This window comes from Xyrauchen texanus, chromosome 33 (assembly GCF_025860055.1).
Source record: "Xyrauchen texanus isolate HMW12.3.18 chromosome 33, RBS_HiC_50CHRs, whole genome shotgun sequence".
Classification (NCBI taxonomy): domain Eukaryota; kingdom Metazoa; phylum Chordata; class Actinopteri; order Cypriniformes; family Catostomidae; genus Xyrauchen; species Xyrauchen texanus.
The window spans coordinates 37,961,204-37,977,842 of record NC_068308.1 but is presented as its reverse complement, the minus strand read 5'-3'; the positions used below and the strand labels follow the sequence as shown (position 1 = coordinate 37,977,842).

General features: G+C 38.1%; 1 protein-coding gene across 4 annotated transcripts in view; it reads left to right on the top strand.

The window, feature by feature from the left end:
• Positions 1 to 335: 335 nt before the first annotated feature.
• The window catches only part of LOC127626552 (uncharacterized), a 70,282-nt gene continuing 53,978 nt past the window's right edge, over positions 336 to 16,639 (top strand). For 2 of the 4 annotated variants that reach the window (XM_052102433.1, XM_052102431.1), the window contains exons 1-3: positions 336 to 527; positions 7,274 to 7,371; positions 7,725 to 7,994. In XM_052102433.1, coding sequence (XP_051958393.1) covers positions 514 to 527; positions 7,274 to 7,371; positions 7,725 to 7,994 — 382 coding nt within the window. In that variant the 5' untranslated portion in view covers positions 336 to 513. Of the gene's footprint in view, positions 528 to 7,273; positions 7,372 to 7,724; positions 7,995 to 8,095; positions 8,132 to 9,358; positions 11,634 to 16,639 lie in introns of those variants that run through there. The other 2 variants (XR_007968464.1, XM_052102434.1) reach the window with 2 other exon arrangements.

Below are 16,639 nucleotides of genomic sequence, written 5' to 3'. Positions count from 1 at the left end.
AATTTTACCCGCAGTTCAATGTAAGCCTGTGTCTTTACAGTGTAGACATATACTTCAACAGTCTTATGAATGTATGTTATTTTCTTCATCTCATTTACAACTAAGACAGCAGGTTTATGTGGAGGGTTTTGGAGAATAAATGGTATATAATTTAATATTAAATTAGACGAATTAATATTAAACATTAAACAGTAGATAACATTTATTCTGTCTCATTACATAAAATGAAAAGAGACCGGCGACGGAGCATTTGACCAATCAGAAGAAAGGGGCGTTTCAGGTCAAATATTTAAGCATTTATATGCGTGAAATCAGTCAAAACTCACAGTGTCCCGGGACAGTTTTTAACTGGAGTGTAAAATCCAATGTACGAAACATTTCATTAGATTATTTATTTTGTAATATTGGTTTTGTAAACGAGTAATTTTATTAAAAGTCGTTTTTCAGATTTTGGATTAATTGAATATTTAAAGAAGGAATGATACACGGATTTTCTGCTCATTCATCTAAACTATGTTTTCACAAAGGTAATTATACTTATACATATATTCATCTTTTCACAACAATTTATAGATTATATCGTGTGTTTTTATCAGAATAATTACAGACATTGATTTGCTTCTGGTATCTTAAATATACCGTAAATAAATTAAGCAACACACATAATTATTTTTATTATCTTCTTCTGTTTTCACTTGTGACGATTTTAAACTGTTGTTGGATATTTTGTCACAAATGTATTTGTGGTGCATCATAAAGTTTCTGTTTACACACACACACACAACAATCACACACACACACACACACACTAACACTGCACACACACACACACACACACACACACACACACACACACACACACACACACACACACACACACAATATTATCTGCATCATTTATTCAGTTGTCCTGCAGTGATCTATAATACAGGAAACAGAGAATAGGAGAAAAGCTTGTATTTGCTCTATAAAGGTGCGTACACACTGCCAGCGACTTTATCGCTGCAGGTCGCCAGTGGCTGGCGGTGAAGTCGCTAGTGGGCGTTCCCACTACTGGTTGCCTAGTAACGTTTATAAATGACATTCACGGATGCCATTCCATTGCTGTTGACAGCGAATCTCTTTTCTTGGCGCTAAAAACAAACATTTTGGAGGGAAAAGGCTAAATATAAATGGAATCAGTGGATAAAAAGATAAATGAGAAACAAGGCGTGCTGTTTGCCATAGCGGCTGTTTATCTGCGGCGAAAATGCAAATGTCGGTCTGTCTGTGTCCATAAAATTCCCGCGATCTCAGATACACCTTTCCACGCAGTATTTTTCTTAAAAATGTCCTTGTACGTGGGAAGAGACATATCATAGAACACTGGAACATTTCTAACAGCAAGAATTAGCCTTTCATCCGTCTTTCCGTTACTGCAGGAGCTGAGAGAGAGAGAGAGAGAGAGAGAGAGAGAGAGAGAGAGAGAGAGAGAGAGAGAGAGAGAGAAGGATCACGTGAGCTCTCCCGTCTTCTCTCCTATTGGCTGTCGCTTCCGTTAGTCGCTCCAAAGTTGAACTTTTCTCAACTTTGTCGCGTCGCTGGACACGCCCACATCTAGCGCCAACGGAAATTTTTTTTTTTTTTTTTTTTTATTGCACTATAGCATATACAAACAGCATGGCAACAATCATATATCATTGCAATATAACAATGAAATCAGGTGCAAAATTGCATTACAGAAAACAACAAAAAAAAAATAATAAATAAATAAATAAATAAATAAAAAATAAAAAAAACATTTAAATAAAAAGCTAGGGTTTGTTTTTTAAATCATATTCTTCAATTATTTCAAAAAGTTTTTGTGCATATTTACTTTTCATCATTTGCAGGGCCTTTGTGTAAGAAAGAAAAGCATTGTGAAATGCAGAAAACCTGGGTTTTACTTTCAAATATTTCGATTTGTGTATATAAAATTTTCCAAAAATAATAATGTCATTAACCAGAAAATCATCTTTGTAACTGTTCATAACAAGTCCAAAGACAATGTCCTTCTGAGAGAAATCTGAAAGAAGAGGAACCTTTGGGAAGAGCCACTCATGAATGTCAAGCCATAAAGCCTCTACATACATACAATGAAAAAATAAATGATCAGTGGTTTCTACTTCATCACAAAATACACAATTTCTAGTTTCAATTCCAAATCTTTGTCGTACTAATTCACTGGAAGGATAAACATCATTTAACATTTTGAAATGGATTTCCTTGGCTTTGGGGGTTAATGGGAATTTTAAATAATTAGTTCGTAACCTGTAAATGGTTTCTTTTGAGAAGAACTGAGATATCAATTTTCTATAACCTACAAAAGGGAATAAAATATTATCAAACAAATTTCTGATAGATTTGTTTGAGAATGTAGTTTCTTTGAAATCGTAACCTCCAATTAAAAGTGATGGGAGACACAGGGTGGTGGAATTAGAGGTTGAAAGGAATCCTTTGATTAGACATATAATAGAGTTGGGGATGGCTTTGATTATAGAGTCAAATGTGTTCCGATTACAGATAATATCATATTTAAGACAAAAGTTCTCATATGAAATAAAACATCCTCTGCTATTGACTAAATGAAGCACCGACCAGATACCTTTCTCCATCCAGTCCTTATTATATAGTGATTTATTTCTTATTGTGATATATCTATTATTCCATATTGGGGTCTTATGTAGTGTAAAATTATGATTGTATAAAAGTTTCCAGTACAACAAGACTTGCTGGTGAAACTGGGATAGTTTGACAGGGAGACGTTGGGGAGTGAAATCACATCTAAGTAAAAATTCTATCCCTCCCAATTTTTTAAAAATTTCTCTGGGAATATGAAACCAAAGGTTGTTGTTATTTAAAAAGATTTTAACCAGTTAATTTTCAGAGTACCATTTATGGAATCAAAGTCAATGGCTTGTAGACCTCCCTCCTTGAAATCTTTAGTCAACTTTGCTCTTTTAATGTAATGCACTTTCTTTCTCCAGATATAATCAAAATTAATCTGATTAATTTTTTAATCACTTTGTTTGGAATTGCCAATGAGTATGCAGGATAAATGCACCTAGATAAACTATCCATTTTAGTTAAAAATATTCTTCCCAATAGACTGATATCTCTTAATAACCACAAATTAAGTTTAGATTGGCATATCTCAACAATTTTCCACAGATTCATATTTTCTTGTTCAATTGAGTCTTTGGAGATATATATTCCTAAATATTTCACTGTGGATTTTATAGGGATATTGTAGGCTTCAGTTAATTGACATTGATGAATTGGCATTAACTCACATTTGTTCAGATTTAATTTTAAGCCAGAGGCTTTAGAAAAGGTGTGAATAATTTGTAGAATTTTCAGAATTTCTGACAACTGCTTCATAAAAATGGTAGTGTCGTCCGCTAACTGGCTAATGATTACTGGTTGCCCAAAAGCCTCTAATGGAGCTATGTTAGAATTTTTAACAAGGATAGCAAGCAGCTCTGTAGCCATTATAAAGAGAAATGGGGATAAGGGGCAACCCTGTTTAACTCCACGTTTGATAGGGAATCTGGGTGATGTACCTCCTGGTAAGGAAATAGAACTATTTGAATTTTCAGTAAAGAGATTTTATAATGCTTATAAATTTCTCTCCAAAACCAAATAAACTTAAACAGTGGTAAATAAATGGGTGTTCGATTGAATCAAATGCCTTAAAGAAGTCAAGAAATAAAATAAAACCATCATCATCTATAACATTACTATAATCTAAAATATCTAGCACTAAACGGATATTATTGTGGATGGATCTTCCTTTCATGAAACCAGATTGAGAGTCACTTATAATTTTATGTAGGAATTTTTTCAATCTATTAGCATAAATAATAGCTACAATTTTATAATCAGTGTTTAATAAGGTAATGGGTCTAAAGTTATCTAAAATTTTGGGGTCCTTATCTGGTTTAGGGATTAGGGTTATTACTCCTTGTTTCATAGTAGAGGGGAATGTCATATTATCAGTAGCTTCTTTTAACATAAGAGAAAAAGGGTCTTTTAATAAGTTCCAGAAGTGCTTATAGAAATTAGCTGTAAAGCCGTCACTACCTGGAGATTTGTTTAATGATAAGTTGTCTACGGCATTATCCAGCTCAACAGAGGTAATATCAGCATCACATAACAACACATACTCATCATCTATACGAGGAATTAGAGCATTAATTTGGCTAAAGAAAGATTCAGCATCATCCGAAGAAAAGGCTGAGGAATATAATTTTTATAGAAAGAAACAGCTTCCTTACTAATCAGAGATCGATCTGTAACTTCATTGCCGTTAATCAATAATGTTTTAATTGAAAGTCTCTCCTGCCTTCTTTTTCAAGACGACAAAAATATGAAGTGCTTCTTTCCCTTCCTCAATCCACTTTGCTCTGGATCTTATGAAGGCTCCTTCAGCTTTTCGAAGATACATATCATCCAAATTAGATAGCAGAGCTTGTAGTTTCTGTTTATCATTATCTGTGAGTGATGTTCTGTTATAATAGTTGTTTATATCTTTAATTGTGCTAATTTCTGTTAATTTGTTGTTTCTATTAAGTGATTTTCCAAAATGAATAGAGAATTCTCTCATTTTAAATTTAAGGAATTCCCATTTGGTAATAAAGGATTTTAGAGAAACATCATTCATAACATTAGAGATTATATTTGTAATACCCTCATGGAATGATTGGCATTTTAATAGATTAGAATTGAATTTCCAATACCCTTTATTATTAAAGCTAACATCAGAAGGTTTAAGGACCAACTTAATAACAGCGTGATCTGTGAGAGGAGCAGCTGACATACAACAGTCCGAAACAAAATTAATCACAGAGAAAGAGATTAACCAGAAATCAATTCTTGATTTAGCGGCATTATTAGGTTTAAACCAAGAATATTGCTTAGAGTCTGGATATTTGGTGCGCCAGGGATCCAATAAGTTTTGTTTGCGACAAAAATCAGATAGGGTAGGGTTATAAGAGCTATGATGACATTTAGGGGGGGATCTATCAAGCCATTCGTCATTTACCATATTAAAGTCGCCACCCATAATTACGTTAGCAGTAGGATAGCTGAGCTTAAGGTCATCAATAACATCGGAAACATCTGAAATCAATTGTCTGTTTTGAACTAGATTATTAAAACCATAAATGTTTATCAGAAAAATATATTGATCGTCAAAGTTCAAAACACAAATTAACCAGTGACCGTCATTAGCTACTACCCCTAGAGGTCACACATTTACCAGGTGAATTGTAAAATAGAATGGCTAACCCTGCAGATTTAGATGAACCATGATCAAAAATTATTTTGTCTCCCCATTGGTTTACCCAGAATTTCTCATCCTCAGGTTTTGAGTGCGTTTCTTGTAAAAAAATAAAATTGGCTTTTTCGCCCTTACAAAACAAAAATATTGACTTTCTCTTAATATTGTCTCTTAAGCCCCTAGCGTTAAGTGAAATACAAGAAGAAAAAAAAAAGATTCATAACAAAAACAAACTAGTAACCGCAATAGAATGCTAATGAGTCCAACGGACAATATAAAATTAAGAAAAAAAACCTTAGAAATGGCAAAGTCCCTTCGTTATACAATAACTGCCTATATGCCATCCATTCTGAATTCTAACAAACAAACCAAAGATATTTTCAATACTTAACCCAACAAGCCCTCGTTAGTTAACCTAAAACCTAAGTGATTCTCTGTCCGTTGATGTACCCAGCGCCGCCTCTGTAGTAAGCGCGTTTCCCGGCTGCTCTCGCCTGTTGTATCTTTGGCCACAACGCTGCCCGCATCTCCTTATCAGCCTTACAGAGATCTTCAAGGAAGCCGATTCCAAGTTCTTTGCAGATGGTGAGATCCTTGGTCATCCGCCATAACGCATCTCTGTGTATCCTCTGAGTAAATTGAATGATGACGTGCCTTGTTTTGTTTTCTTCACGTCTGCCCACGCGGTGGACCGAATCCACGATGTGGTTGATGTTTGGAGACCATGATGGGGAGATTTTAATCAGTAAATCAGATACCACCTCGCGTATATTTTCACCATCCTTTTCTTTTAATCCACGAATCCTAAGATTCCAGCGGCGCTTGTACCGTTCAAGTTCCAAGACACGTTCCATTAGCTCTGCATTGTCCTTCTTTAAAGCCAACATATCCCGGCTAGTAGTTTGTAACTGGGATTTGCAGTCTTTAATTTCTGCCGCGTTGAACTCGACAGTCTTAACTATGCTAGCTAACATGACGGTATTTTGCTGTAGCTGGGATCCAAATGATTCCACTTTATCAGTTAGATGTTTTATAGCATCCATGATGGCATTAATACCTTCTTTACCATCGGATCCAGCGTCTTTTCTTTTAGTTGCTGGAGGATTCTTCAATGGCGAGAAGGGATCTTTTCTTTTAGCCTTTTCGGTGGAATCTTCCATCCTTACGGCATAGTCATGGCAATCAATTACCTCGTTGCAACGGGTTAGAGCAGAGCTCTTTTTCGACGTCATGGTGTACGTTGTTTTCCAGTTATTTTCAGTTTAAATACTAGAGGGCCTTTAGTCACTTCAAAATGGGCCAAATAATAACAAATGGATAGCAAAATAAGTCTAAAACTGGGACAATTCTATAGCGCTCAGAACACAAGGTGCACCTGATCCGCCATTTTGCCCGGAACCCCGTATTGAAAATTAATGGTATTGAGTCGCTGTCGCGCGCGATGTCGCTGGCAGTGTGTACGCACCTTAAGATAAACATGAGAAAAATGGCGCCATCTGGTGGAAAATATTACAAATGTAAATTTTGAACACACACAAACACACGCAGACACTCTCTCTCTCATACACACACACACACACACACACACACACTTTAATTGTAAATGATATAAAGTTCATCACAAGATAATGGATTTATATTTTGAAGAGCACAAGTGAAAGACTGGTCCTAATATGAATATATCTGAATGTAATCCAGCAAGTCTTGGCTATGATATTTAAATGTGTCATATGAGGACATGATGTAACGTGCACTTAATTGTGAAAACAGATTGTCCAGGATTGTGAAGTTGTCCAGTGATAGATGCTCTTTTCTGTGGTTTATTACTGATCATTGTTTCAGCACTTTTACACTATTGTTTTAATACAAGTTTACAAACGTCATTTCTACATTCTGATATTTCTGCTGATATTTCTAATGTCTTGAGTACTAGTTCAGTTTAACTTCAGGTGTAAATGTTTGTCTTTATTGCAGAAATAAAACCATGGGTTCTGAACGTTTTGTGCTGCTGCTTATACTGGTCGGGACTCTCCAAATTGTCTGTGGAGATAAAGATATAGATAAAGATATAGGTAAGATAATTCTTGTAAATAAATTCTTATAACTACATTTGGCTGTTGGGGAAAAACTTGTGTCTTGTGTCGTTGTGTTTTGTGTCTCAGAAAAGAAGAATGATTGTAATTCATGAACGAGGGCAGTGATGCGGTATATTAACTGATGTATTACATCACCAGACTATTGTATCTGATTTGACATGTTTGTCATGTCCTGCCTTGTGTCACATTGTAACAAATCATAATGTACTGAACACAACAAGTCTGGATATGTTCTTTCAGTGTCTTAAGATGAGAAAGTTAGGCCTATACTGTGTGTATTTGTGTTTAATTGCTGTATTAAACTGATATAAACACAAACTATTTTTCAGAAATATCCTGTGAAGATGTGACTGGAAAAGTGGGAGAGACATTAAATCTAACCTGCAATATCTCTTGCAAGTGCAGTGAATGCTGCATTACATTTTACAAGTTTAATAATCCTGCTGCTGAAATCTGTAGAAAAGTAATCCCTAGTAATCCCTGTGAACGGTGGACCAGCATCACATGTTCTTACACTCTGAAAGTAACGACAAATGTTACATTATTTTTGCAAACAAACTGTGGACATAAATCAGCAGAATTCACTGTTCACGTATCAGGTGAAGTTTAAGAGCATTTATTGTTGTTTATAATGGAATAAATATTTGCAAATGTTCATCTATTAAGAATGAATTACCAGCAGTTTAAAATCTCTTTACAGACACTGAAGCTCCCACTAATGCTCCTGTCGCAACAGGTATTGTTTATCATTATTAATTATTCATCATTGTTTACAGATAGTGATAAAGATTTCTTTAAACATTGAAAACTGCTCTTTAATCACTTTATGAGCAAATTCACAATTTCAACTCATAAAATTTTTTTTTTATGTTTTTAAGTAAATTATAAATGGAGTTTCCAATAGTGACGAATCCTGATTGATTTGAATTAGTGTGTTTTTGTGTGGATTATAGATATTTAGGATTGCCCTGTGTTTTTAGGATCACCTGATCATTTATTGGCTATAATCTGGTAGTCTGAAGTTGTTTGAATGATGTAATGTTGTACAGAGTTTAAATGCACCTGAAGAGATTATTGAGATTCGTCCTCCGCCACCCGGATTAAGGCGAGTCACTACACCACTGCGAGGATTTAGAACGCATTGGGAATTGGGCTTTCAAGATTGGGGAAAAAAAATAAATAAATAAAAAAAAAGTGAAAAAAAACATTGGCATAATATATACTTATATATATGTATACACACAGTATGTACAGTAAGTTATTTTAATGCTTAATGTGAAAAGACAACTATATGTTTTAGGGAAGCTGCTTTAAAATTGTGGCTTTCCAAGTTACTCATAACTTAATAGTTCAATTGCGGTAAAGTTACTCTTTTAAAAAGTAGCAGCTAACAAAAAGTAGCTAACTACATTGAAGCTATTTAAAGAAGAAAACATTTTAGAAAACAACGGGATAATTCAGCATAAAGGATTTAATTGCAGAATTCATTAATATCATCTAGTTAAATATGTAATTAGAGTCACATTCCTTAATGACAATTAACCATGGTCTAACTACAGTAACCCTAGTTTAAATATGTTATTTGTAGTAAAGCCATAGTAACCACAACATTTACCATGGTTACTATAGTAACGGTTGCTACAATATTACTATAGTAAAATCACAGTAACTGTGGATACAACAGTGTCACTACTGATGACAAAATAACTAGTAAAAGCAGGGTTCATTTAAGGGTTTAACAAACAGTGACAACATTAAACAGAACTTACATTTATTCTTACTGTAATATGCACTAATACATCAGAAAACACCATATTTTACAAATACAAATGAAAGCTTTAAAAAACAAGTTGGGCGATACCAATTTGTACAATGTAAACACACTTCTTCCCCTTTAAACAATGTTGTAACAGAGACTGAATGCTGCTTTAGAGATTACAGACTATTCTTCTTCTTTTCTTAGTTCAAGAAGATGCTCAATCTTACATTACTGCAGTCATCATCTGTCTTACACTCCTCCTCATCATCATCATCTTCATCATCTTTATAGCAAAACAGTCCAAAAAGTTGAGAGAAAAGTGTGCCAACCCTTTTAGATCTTGTATGGACAATGAAATGTGTGATAATGATGACAACAGTATATGATGGGACAGAACAGTTTAATCGCATTGTCACAATGTGAAACTGTGAATCATACTGTCACTAATGAAGCTCCATGAGAAGAAACGTCAGCTACTACACTGCCCGGCCCAAACAACAACAACAACAAAAGTTGCCCAAAAAAAGGCAGTCCAATGAAATAGTAGCATATGCAACTTGTTTTGTTTTTTGTCCAGGCGGTGTATCTGTTGTAGAGGGAACTACTGAATAAGACTTTGGATGTCAAGTATGTTTTATAAAGCAGAAACACTGTTTTCTGTTTTATTTTGTTTCTGTGAAATAACTGTTTTTTTCATCTGTTGATCAGAGTAAACAAATGGCTTAAAGTATCTCAAGCACTGCATGCTGTTAATATATACAGTCAAACTTGATATGTTTGTGTTTGTTTTTGTTTACTTCTTATTTTAACAGATCTTTGAGAAATGTTCAGAATAATTTTGTATTATGTGTTTGGTGTTTGTATTTGTATCCTACTTTCTGTTTCCTAAAGCTATAATATATTATATATCTAACTTAAATGCAGTTTTTTTAATGATTTATTAAAGGTTTTAAAAATGTAAAGGGGTAATTTAACCAAAATGTAAAATACATCACCCACATTTATTTCCAAACCCGTATGACTTTCTTTCCATTCACACTTAATGTGTTTTAGATGATTTCTATGTAAACATGTGGTAGAAGTCTTTGAGCATTGCACATATAGAGAATTGCACAAGTAATCGATTAATCGAGTACTCGTTCAGCATCAACTAATCGACATTTAAAAACACTTCTGGAATATCACAAATGAATGTTCCTGTGTGCATTCGGCAATGCTGAATTATACTGTACTTTCTCTCTGAATCTCACCAAATATCGTGTCTTAAAAATTGTTTTTTTACATCATCAAAAGTTATATTGTATTATAAGCTGTTTATAATAATTGGGGATGCACGATACCATTTTTTCTCTTCCGATCCAATTCTGATATTGGAAATCTCAGTATCGGCCGATCCCGATCCCGATCCGATACAGTTTAGAATATCTTTACATTATTGTGTGGAAGTAATTGGGAGTTCGCTTTAATATATAAAGAAACACAAAACCTCAAATTACACATTATTTCAAGATAAATGTACAGCTTATGAAGAAACACTTTATTATTAACTATTAAACTGGAGAATGTAGCAGCAAAATTAACAGTAATTCCAGTATAAGTCATCAGTAGAAAAGAAGCAGTTTTTTTACTTTAAAGGATTCAGATCACTATTGTAGTTCAATTCAGTTATAAGACTGTTGTGAGTTATCTGTTTCATCTGTTCATGGTGTCTATAACCCATCTGGATATTACTCACCTGCTGTTTGCCACTCTGCTCAACTGGATTCACTCACATGATGTTTACATCACTGTTTCAATCATCTGTTCAATAAACCATGCTACTGAGTTCATATCTCTGCCTCCTTTAACTTTTAAACCCTCACGCTTTTATTTTGACATTCTGAACTCTCCAGGAAGTCCTGTAAGTGTCTGTTTGTAGGCAAGTTCACAGTTTAATTCACTTCTTATTAAAATTCTGGTAAAATGCACCTCTGATGCTGTTCTACATGCATATTATAAGTGAACCGAACTATTGAGCATCTACATCTGAGATGTGGTTCACGAGTAGCTCAAATACCGTGTGAACGCACCTGTGTGTAAACAGAGCAGCGCCATTCAATAATGCGCACGAGCTGAGCGTGCATTTGACATATTTCCTTACAAAACAGCCTTTTGTGATTCACTGAGCTATGGCACGTCAAGTGGCTTTGAATGAAATGCACGAGTCATATGAACTACTTTAATTGTTAATGGTTCTTTTATGTCATTTTTGGAGCTTGACAGTAACAAACATGACTAACACACAGTATCAGATTTGGATCGGGCTCGTCGGACCGATCGATCCGTTTAAAAACGTCAGTATCGGAGTCGATACCAATCCTAGTATCGGATCGGTGCATCCCTAATAATAATACACCCAAATGTTGTGGAGTTGCTCTGTGTGTATGAATTATTTTATTGTTGAATTATGTTTATCTTGTATCATTGCTTTGTTTTTAAAAGAGGAAACAATTGTCTATAAATGAATATGAGAACACTTTAATGTCTTGATCTTTGCTAAACATGTTTCATGGTTTAAAGTTTCTTTAAGTGACAGTCCAAACATATCATTCATTCTCTATTGAAGGGCAGTCACGGCAGGTGTTGAATTCAGCAAACAGTTCAATTCACTTCAAAAGATAAACGGAACAATGGACTGGGACAAATAAAACGTAAGTGAAAGGAACAACATATAGTCTACGGTATGTGAGCAGGTGTAAATATACCAGTCAGGTGAAACAAAAGACAAATATTGAAAGGGAAATATTCCATTATGTACTGCAGGAATGAGTGGAGACGCCATTATTATACTGTATATACATAAATATACTGAAAAGTATCTCTCTGAATTCCTGAAGGTTACATTTATAGGATTCAACAAATAAATATTTCAATGGACAGTTGAAATTTAGCTTTTTTATGACGTGAGAAGGAAGAGAGAATGATTCAAGAGATACTAGTGTAGATATGTCATCTGGGATAACATTATACAGACAAATATACACTCACCTAAAGGATTATTAGGAACACCATACTAATACTGTGTTTAATTGCATTAATGAGAAATTGAACAGGTGTTCCTAATAATCCTTTAGGTGAGTGTATATAGGCCTATATGTGTATATTAAAGATGTTTATTTATGTACAGTTTCAGAGGAAAAAACGTTTTAATTTTTTTAAAAAGTATTTTTACTGTTTCATAATTTTATTAATCATTATGGTCATCATTATGAAGGCATTTGATGAGTAAAAGAGTAAAGACGCGCAAGGAAAAAGGAAGAACTCGCGCGCGCGTTTTAGACCCTCGCGCGCATTGTTGACACTTGCCACAGTAGTTCATTGCCGCATAGGAAACGGGAATATTCCGCGCACGCATGACATCTGCGCGCGCAATACAAGATCTCGCACGCGAGGATAGTCCTGACAGCACGCGCAAGACAATTCCCCAAAGTCTCCCGCTCTATTTAATCTCATCTGCTGCATTTGTTCGCTCAAACACTTTTATTTTTGGCAGTCGTGGGGTTGGCTTTGCTCTTTTGATTCTAAACTAAAATGTCACTGGTTACTTACACTTTTCCTGAAGTCTTTTTTATTTATTATTCTTGTATGAACATCTACGTAAGAGGATTAGGGCCAAGCAATAATAAAAAAAAATAAAGCAATCTCGAGATTAAAGTCATTATAATGCGAGATTAAACTCGTAAAATTTCGAGAATAAAGTCGTTGTGTTTCGAGAAAAAACTCGTTAAGTTTAATCTCGCATTATAATGACTTTATTCTCGATATTTAATGAGTTTATTCTCAAGTTTGTATTTCGAATTTTTTCTCGAAATTTAACGAGTTTAATCTCGCATTATAATGACTTTAATCTCGAGATGGTTTTATTTTTTTATTATTGCTTGGCCCTAATCCTCTTCCGTAAACATCAACAGAAAGACAGTCATACCTGAAAAGATTTACAAACAATGACTGACATTACAATTCAATTTACACATCATATTCTCCACAACATACCAAACAATAAAGTACAAATAAAATAAATAAATATAAAGTAGGGGAAAATTTTACATTACAAAACCATTCCTTCAACAAAGAATACACATATTTTGTTTTGGGACTTTTCATCCCACTCAATGTCTCTAAATACATTGAAAATTCCTCTTTATTTCAATATTCAGTTCTTCCTTTTTCAGGCCATTCTGGCCCTGTGTAGTTCCTGGATGCGGTAGAGTGCTCTCCGCTTCCGATGGCCAGAGGCGTTGTCTCGTGTGTCTGGGTTGCGATCACCCAGTGTGTTTCTGGGTGGCTCATGCTCTCACTGCGAGAGCATGACCATGGCAACGTTGCGGTTCGCTTTCAACAGAAAGCATGCCGCTCCAGGCCCCCATCGCTCCTTCTTCCCACGGGATTGAGGACGATGCCGCTGGCGCTGTAGGCGATCTGGGGACGGCAGCCGGAGCTGCTCCTCTAGAGCTAGAAGTGAATAAGCTCACCACTGCATCGGAGAGTGTGGCGTCTGACGCAGACGACTCCCCTGGGCTGAGAAGGACGCGCAGATGTCCGATATGCTTGCCCGGGCCGCCGCTAGCATGGGGCTGGACTGGAACCCTCCATACTCCCCACAGCTGGATGATTGGTGAATGATTGGTTCTTGGGAACACCGCGCCGCCCACAGCCGCGCACACCCCCGGTCCCATTTTTCCCGGAAGTGCATGATGAGCTGACGTCTACATGGAGGGTGCAGCTCTCCACTTGTCATGTCACCCGCTCATCCGCTCTCGCTACACTCGATGACAGAGTGGCCCACGGGTACACAACAATTCCCCAGGTGGATAGGGCTGTTGCGCTCCACCTGTACCCCGGAAATCCGACCACCTGGTGGGATCGCCCTGTGCTCCCCTCCAAGGCCTGTAGGACAACGTCTACACTGACTGCTAAAGCCTACAGCGCCGCCGGACATGCCGCTTCCGCCTAGCACGCCATGGCCCTCTTGCAAGTCCACCAGGCCAAGGCACTTAAAGCTCTACACGTGGGTAGCCCTGATCCTGCAGGAACTGCGCTCAGTGACCGACCTTGCCCTCAGGGCCACGAAGGTCACAGTGCAGTCACTCGGGCAGGAGATGGCCACGCTCGTGGTCCAGGAACGTCATCAATGGCTGAACTTGGTCGAGATGCGTGAAACCAACAAGACTCACTTTCTCAACACCGCTGTCTTCCAGTTCGGCCTGCATCCGGCCTTCGGGACAGCATCCCCCTGTGAAGAAACACCAGGCTACTCCGCCTCAACCTGGGTCCAGCTCTCAGCCCATGCATCAAGCGCCCCACATGGAGCAGACGCCCCCCGTCGCAAGGACCCCTTCGAGGACCCGGAAGGCTCCCAGGCGTTCCTGAAAACGGACGACCCAGGGACCAAGACGTTCATTTGCCGCACCCCCACATTCTCAATAACAGAGCTATTTCCTTTGTCTCTGGGTCACCTGGCCCGCAAATGCCATTCTCACGGTGCTCTGCCGCCACACCTCAACAGTCCCGGCATGCTGGACGCAGACCCTCCGCCCTCAGCCCCACGACTGTTCCCCGGCAGGCCGGTTCGGACGAGTCCAGAGGACGCCTCTACCAGCCCTCCTCCTCAGTCCCGAACCCGCCCCCTGCCGGGTGCACGGAGCAAGGTAAGTGCTTCGAGTCTTTTCTCAGCACCAGAGCCTTGGGACGCATCATCACCTCCAGACACCGTAATACCTGCCTGCCTCGCTGCGAAGCCCCGCTGGGTATGTTTAAAATAATCTTCCCCATGGTGCCCCTAGCACGGTGCTTGGATGCGTGGCTTTGACTTCCCAATCCGTCATGCTGGCTGGCCCGGACCATCTGACTCGGTTACGAAATTCAGTTTTCCAGGTCTCTGCCCCCCTTCACAGGCGTCCGCTTTACCGCAGTACATGGCAAGCATGCCAAATCGCTACCCTTTTAATCAAAGACGTGATAGAACCATCCCTCCAACAAAAACAAAGAAGGGTCTCTACAGCCCTTACGTCATTGTTCCCAAGAAAGGCAGCGGCTTATGACTGATCTTGGACTTGAGAGTTTTCAACCGGGATTGCACAAACTCCCGTTCAAAATGCTCACGCAGAAACACATCTTAACTTCCGTCCAGCATCTAGATTGGTTCGCAGCAGTAGACCTAAAGGATGCGTACTTCCACATCTCAATATTGCCTCTACACCGACTCTTCCTTCGGGTCGCGTTCGAAGGCCAGGTGTATCAGTACAAGGTCCTCCCCTTCGGCATGTCTCTGTCCCCTCGCGTCTTTACCAAAGTCGCAGAGGCAGCCCTTGCCCCGCTCCGAGAAGCCAGCATCTACATACTCAATTACCTTGACTACTGGCTCATCCTGGCCCACTCCCGGGAGTTATTATTGTTATGTCCCAGGTCTAGGGTCCGAGAAAATAACATAAATAAAGTCGTTACACCTGGACTTCTTGTTTCTTTCTTTTTATTATTTTGAAACAAGTTGTTCAAACTGATACGATCAGCACAAGACAGCAAAAGGAAGCAAATTAATTTCAGGGTTGGGTCAGAGCCAAAATAACAAACAAAACTGAGACTACCTAGTTTTAGAGAAAATTATTATCCTATCCAAAAAAAAAACATTTAAACAAAATACAGAGACTAAACTGAGAGTGGCTCCAGTTCTGGGAGATGGCACATTGAAACACTGAGTTTGTTATCTTTAGGAGATGTTGTTTAAGGAATAGTTCACCCATTTAGCTTTTACTAGAGAGTAAATAATAAGACGGAATACGTTTTTGGATAAATTATTCCTTCAAATTGGTCGCTTTTAATCCACTGTTATTTGCAGTGAGGCAAACTGTAATTACTCTGTACAACATTGTGATTACATTTATTTAATTTATTAAATAGAGGTGCGCAGTTAGGTCAGTGTTCTTATTCCTACAGGAGAAGTTGGAAGGGAGGCTGTCCCCTTCCACCTTGAAGTTGTATGTTGCCGTTATTGCAGCTCACCATGACCCAGTAGACGGCAAATCTCTGGGTAAGCACAACTTAGTCATAAGTTCTTAAGAGGCACCCGGAGGTTAAATCCCTCCCGGCCAAGCCTGCTCCCCTCCTTGGATCTCTCGGTGGTCCTCGCCGGTCTTCAGAGATCCCCCTTCGAGACGCTAGAATCAGCCAGACTCAGGGCCCTCTCCCAAAAGACGGCCCTGCTGATCGCGCTCGCCTCCATCAAGAGGGTCGGGGACCTGAAAACGTTCTCTGTCAGCAACACTTGGCTGGAGTTCGGTCCGGCACACACAAATGTGATCCTAAGACCGCGACTGGTAATGGGTTCCTACCACACCATTTAGAGACCAGGTAGTGAACCTGCAAGCGCTGCCCCAGCCCCTTTGTTGCTGTGCCCGGTATGTGCCTTACGCACCTACATGGACTGCACGCACTACTTCAGGCATTCTG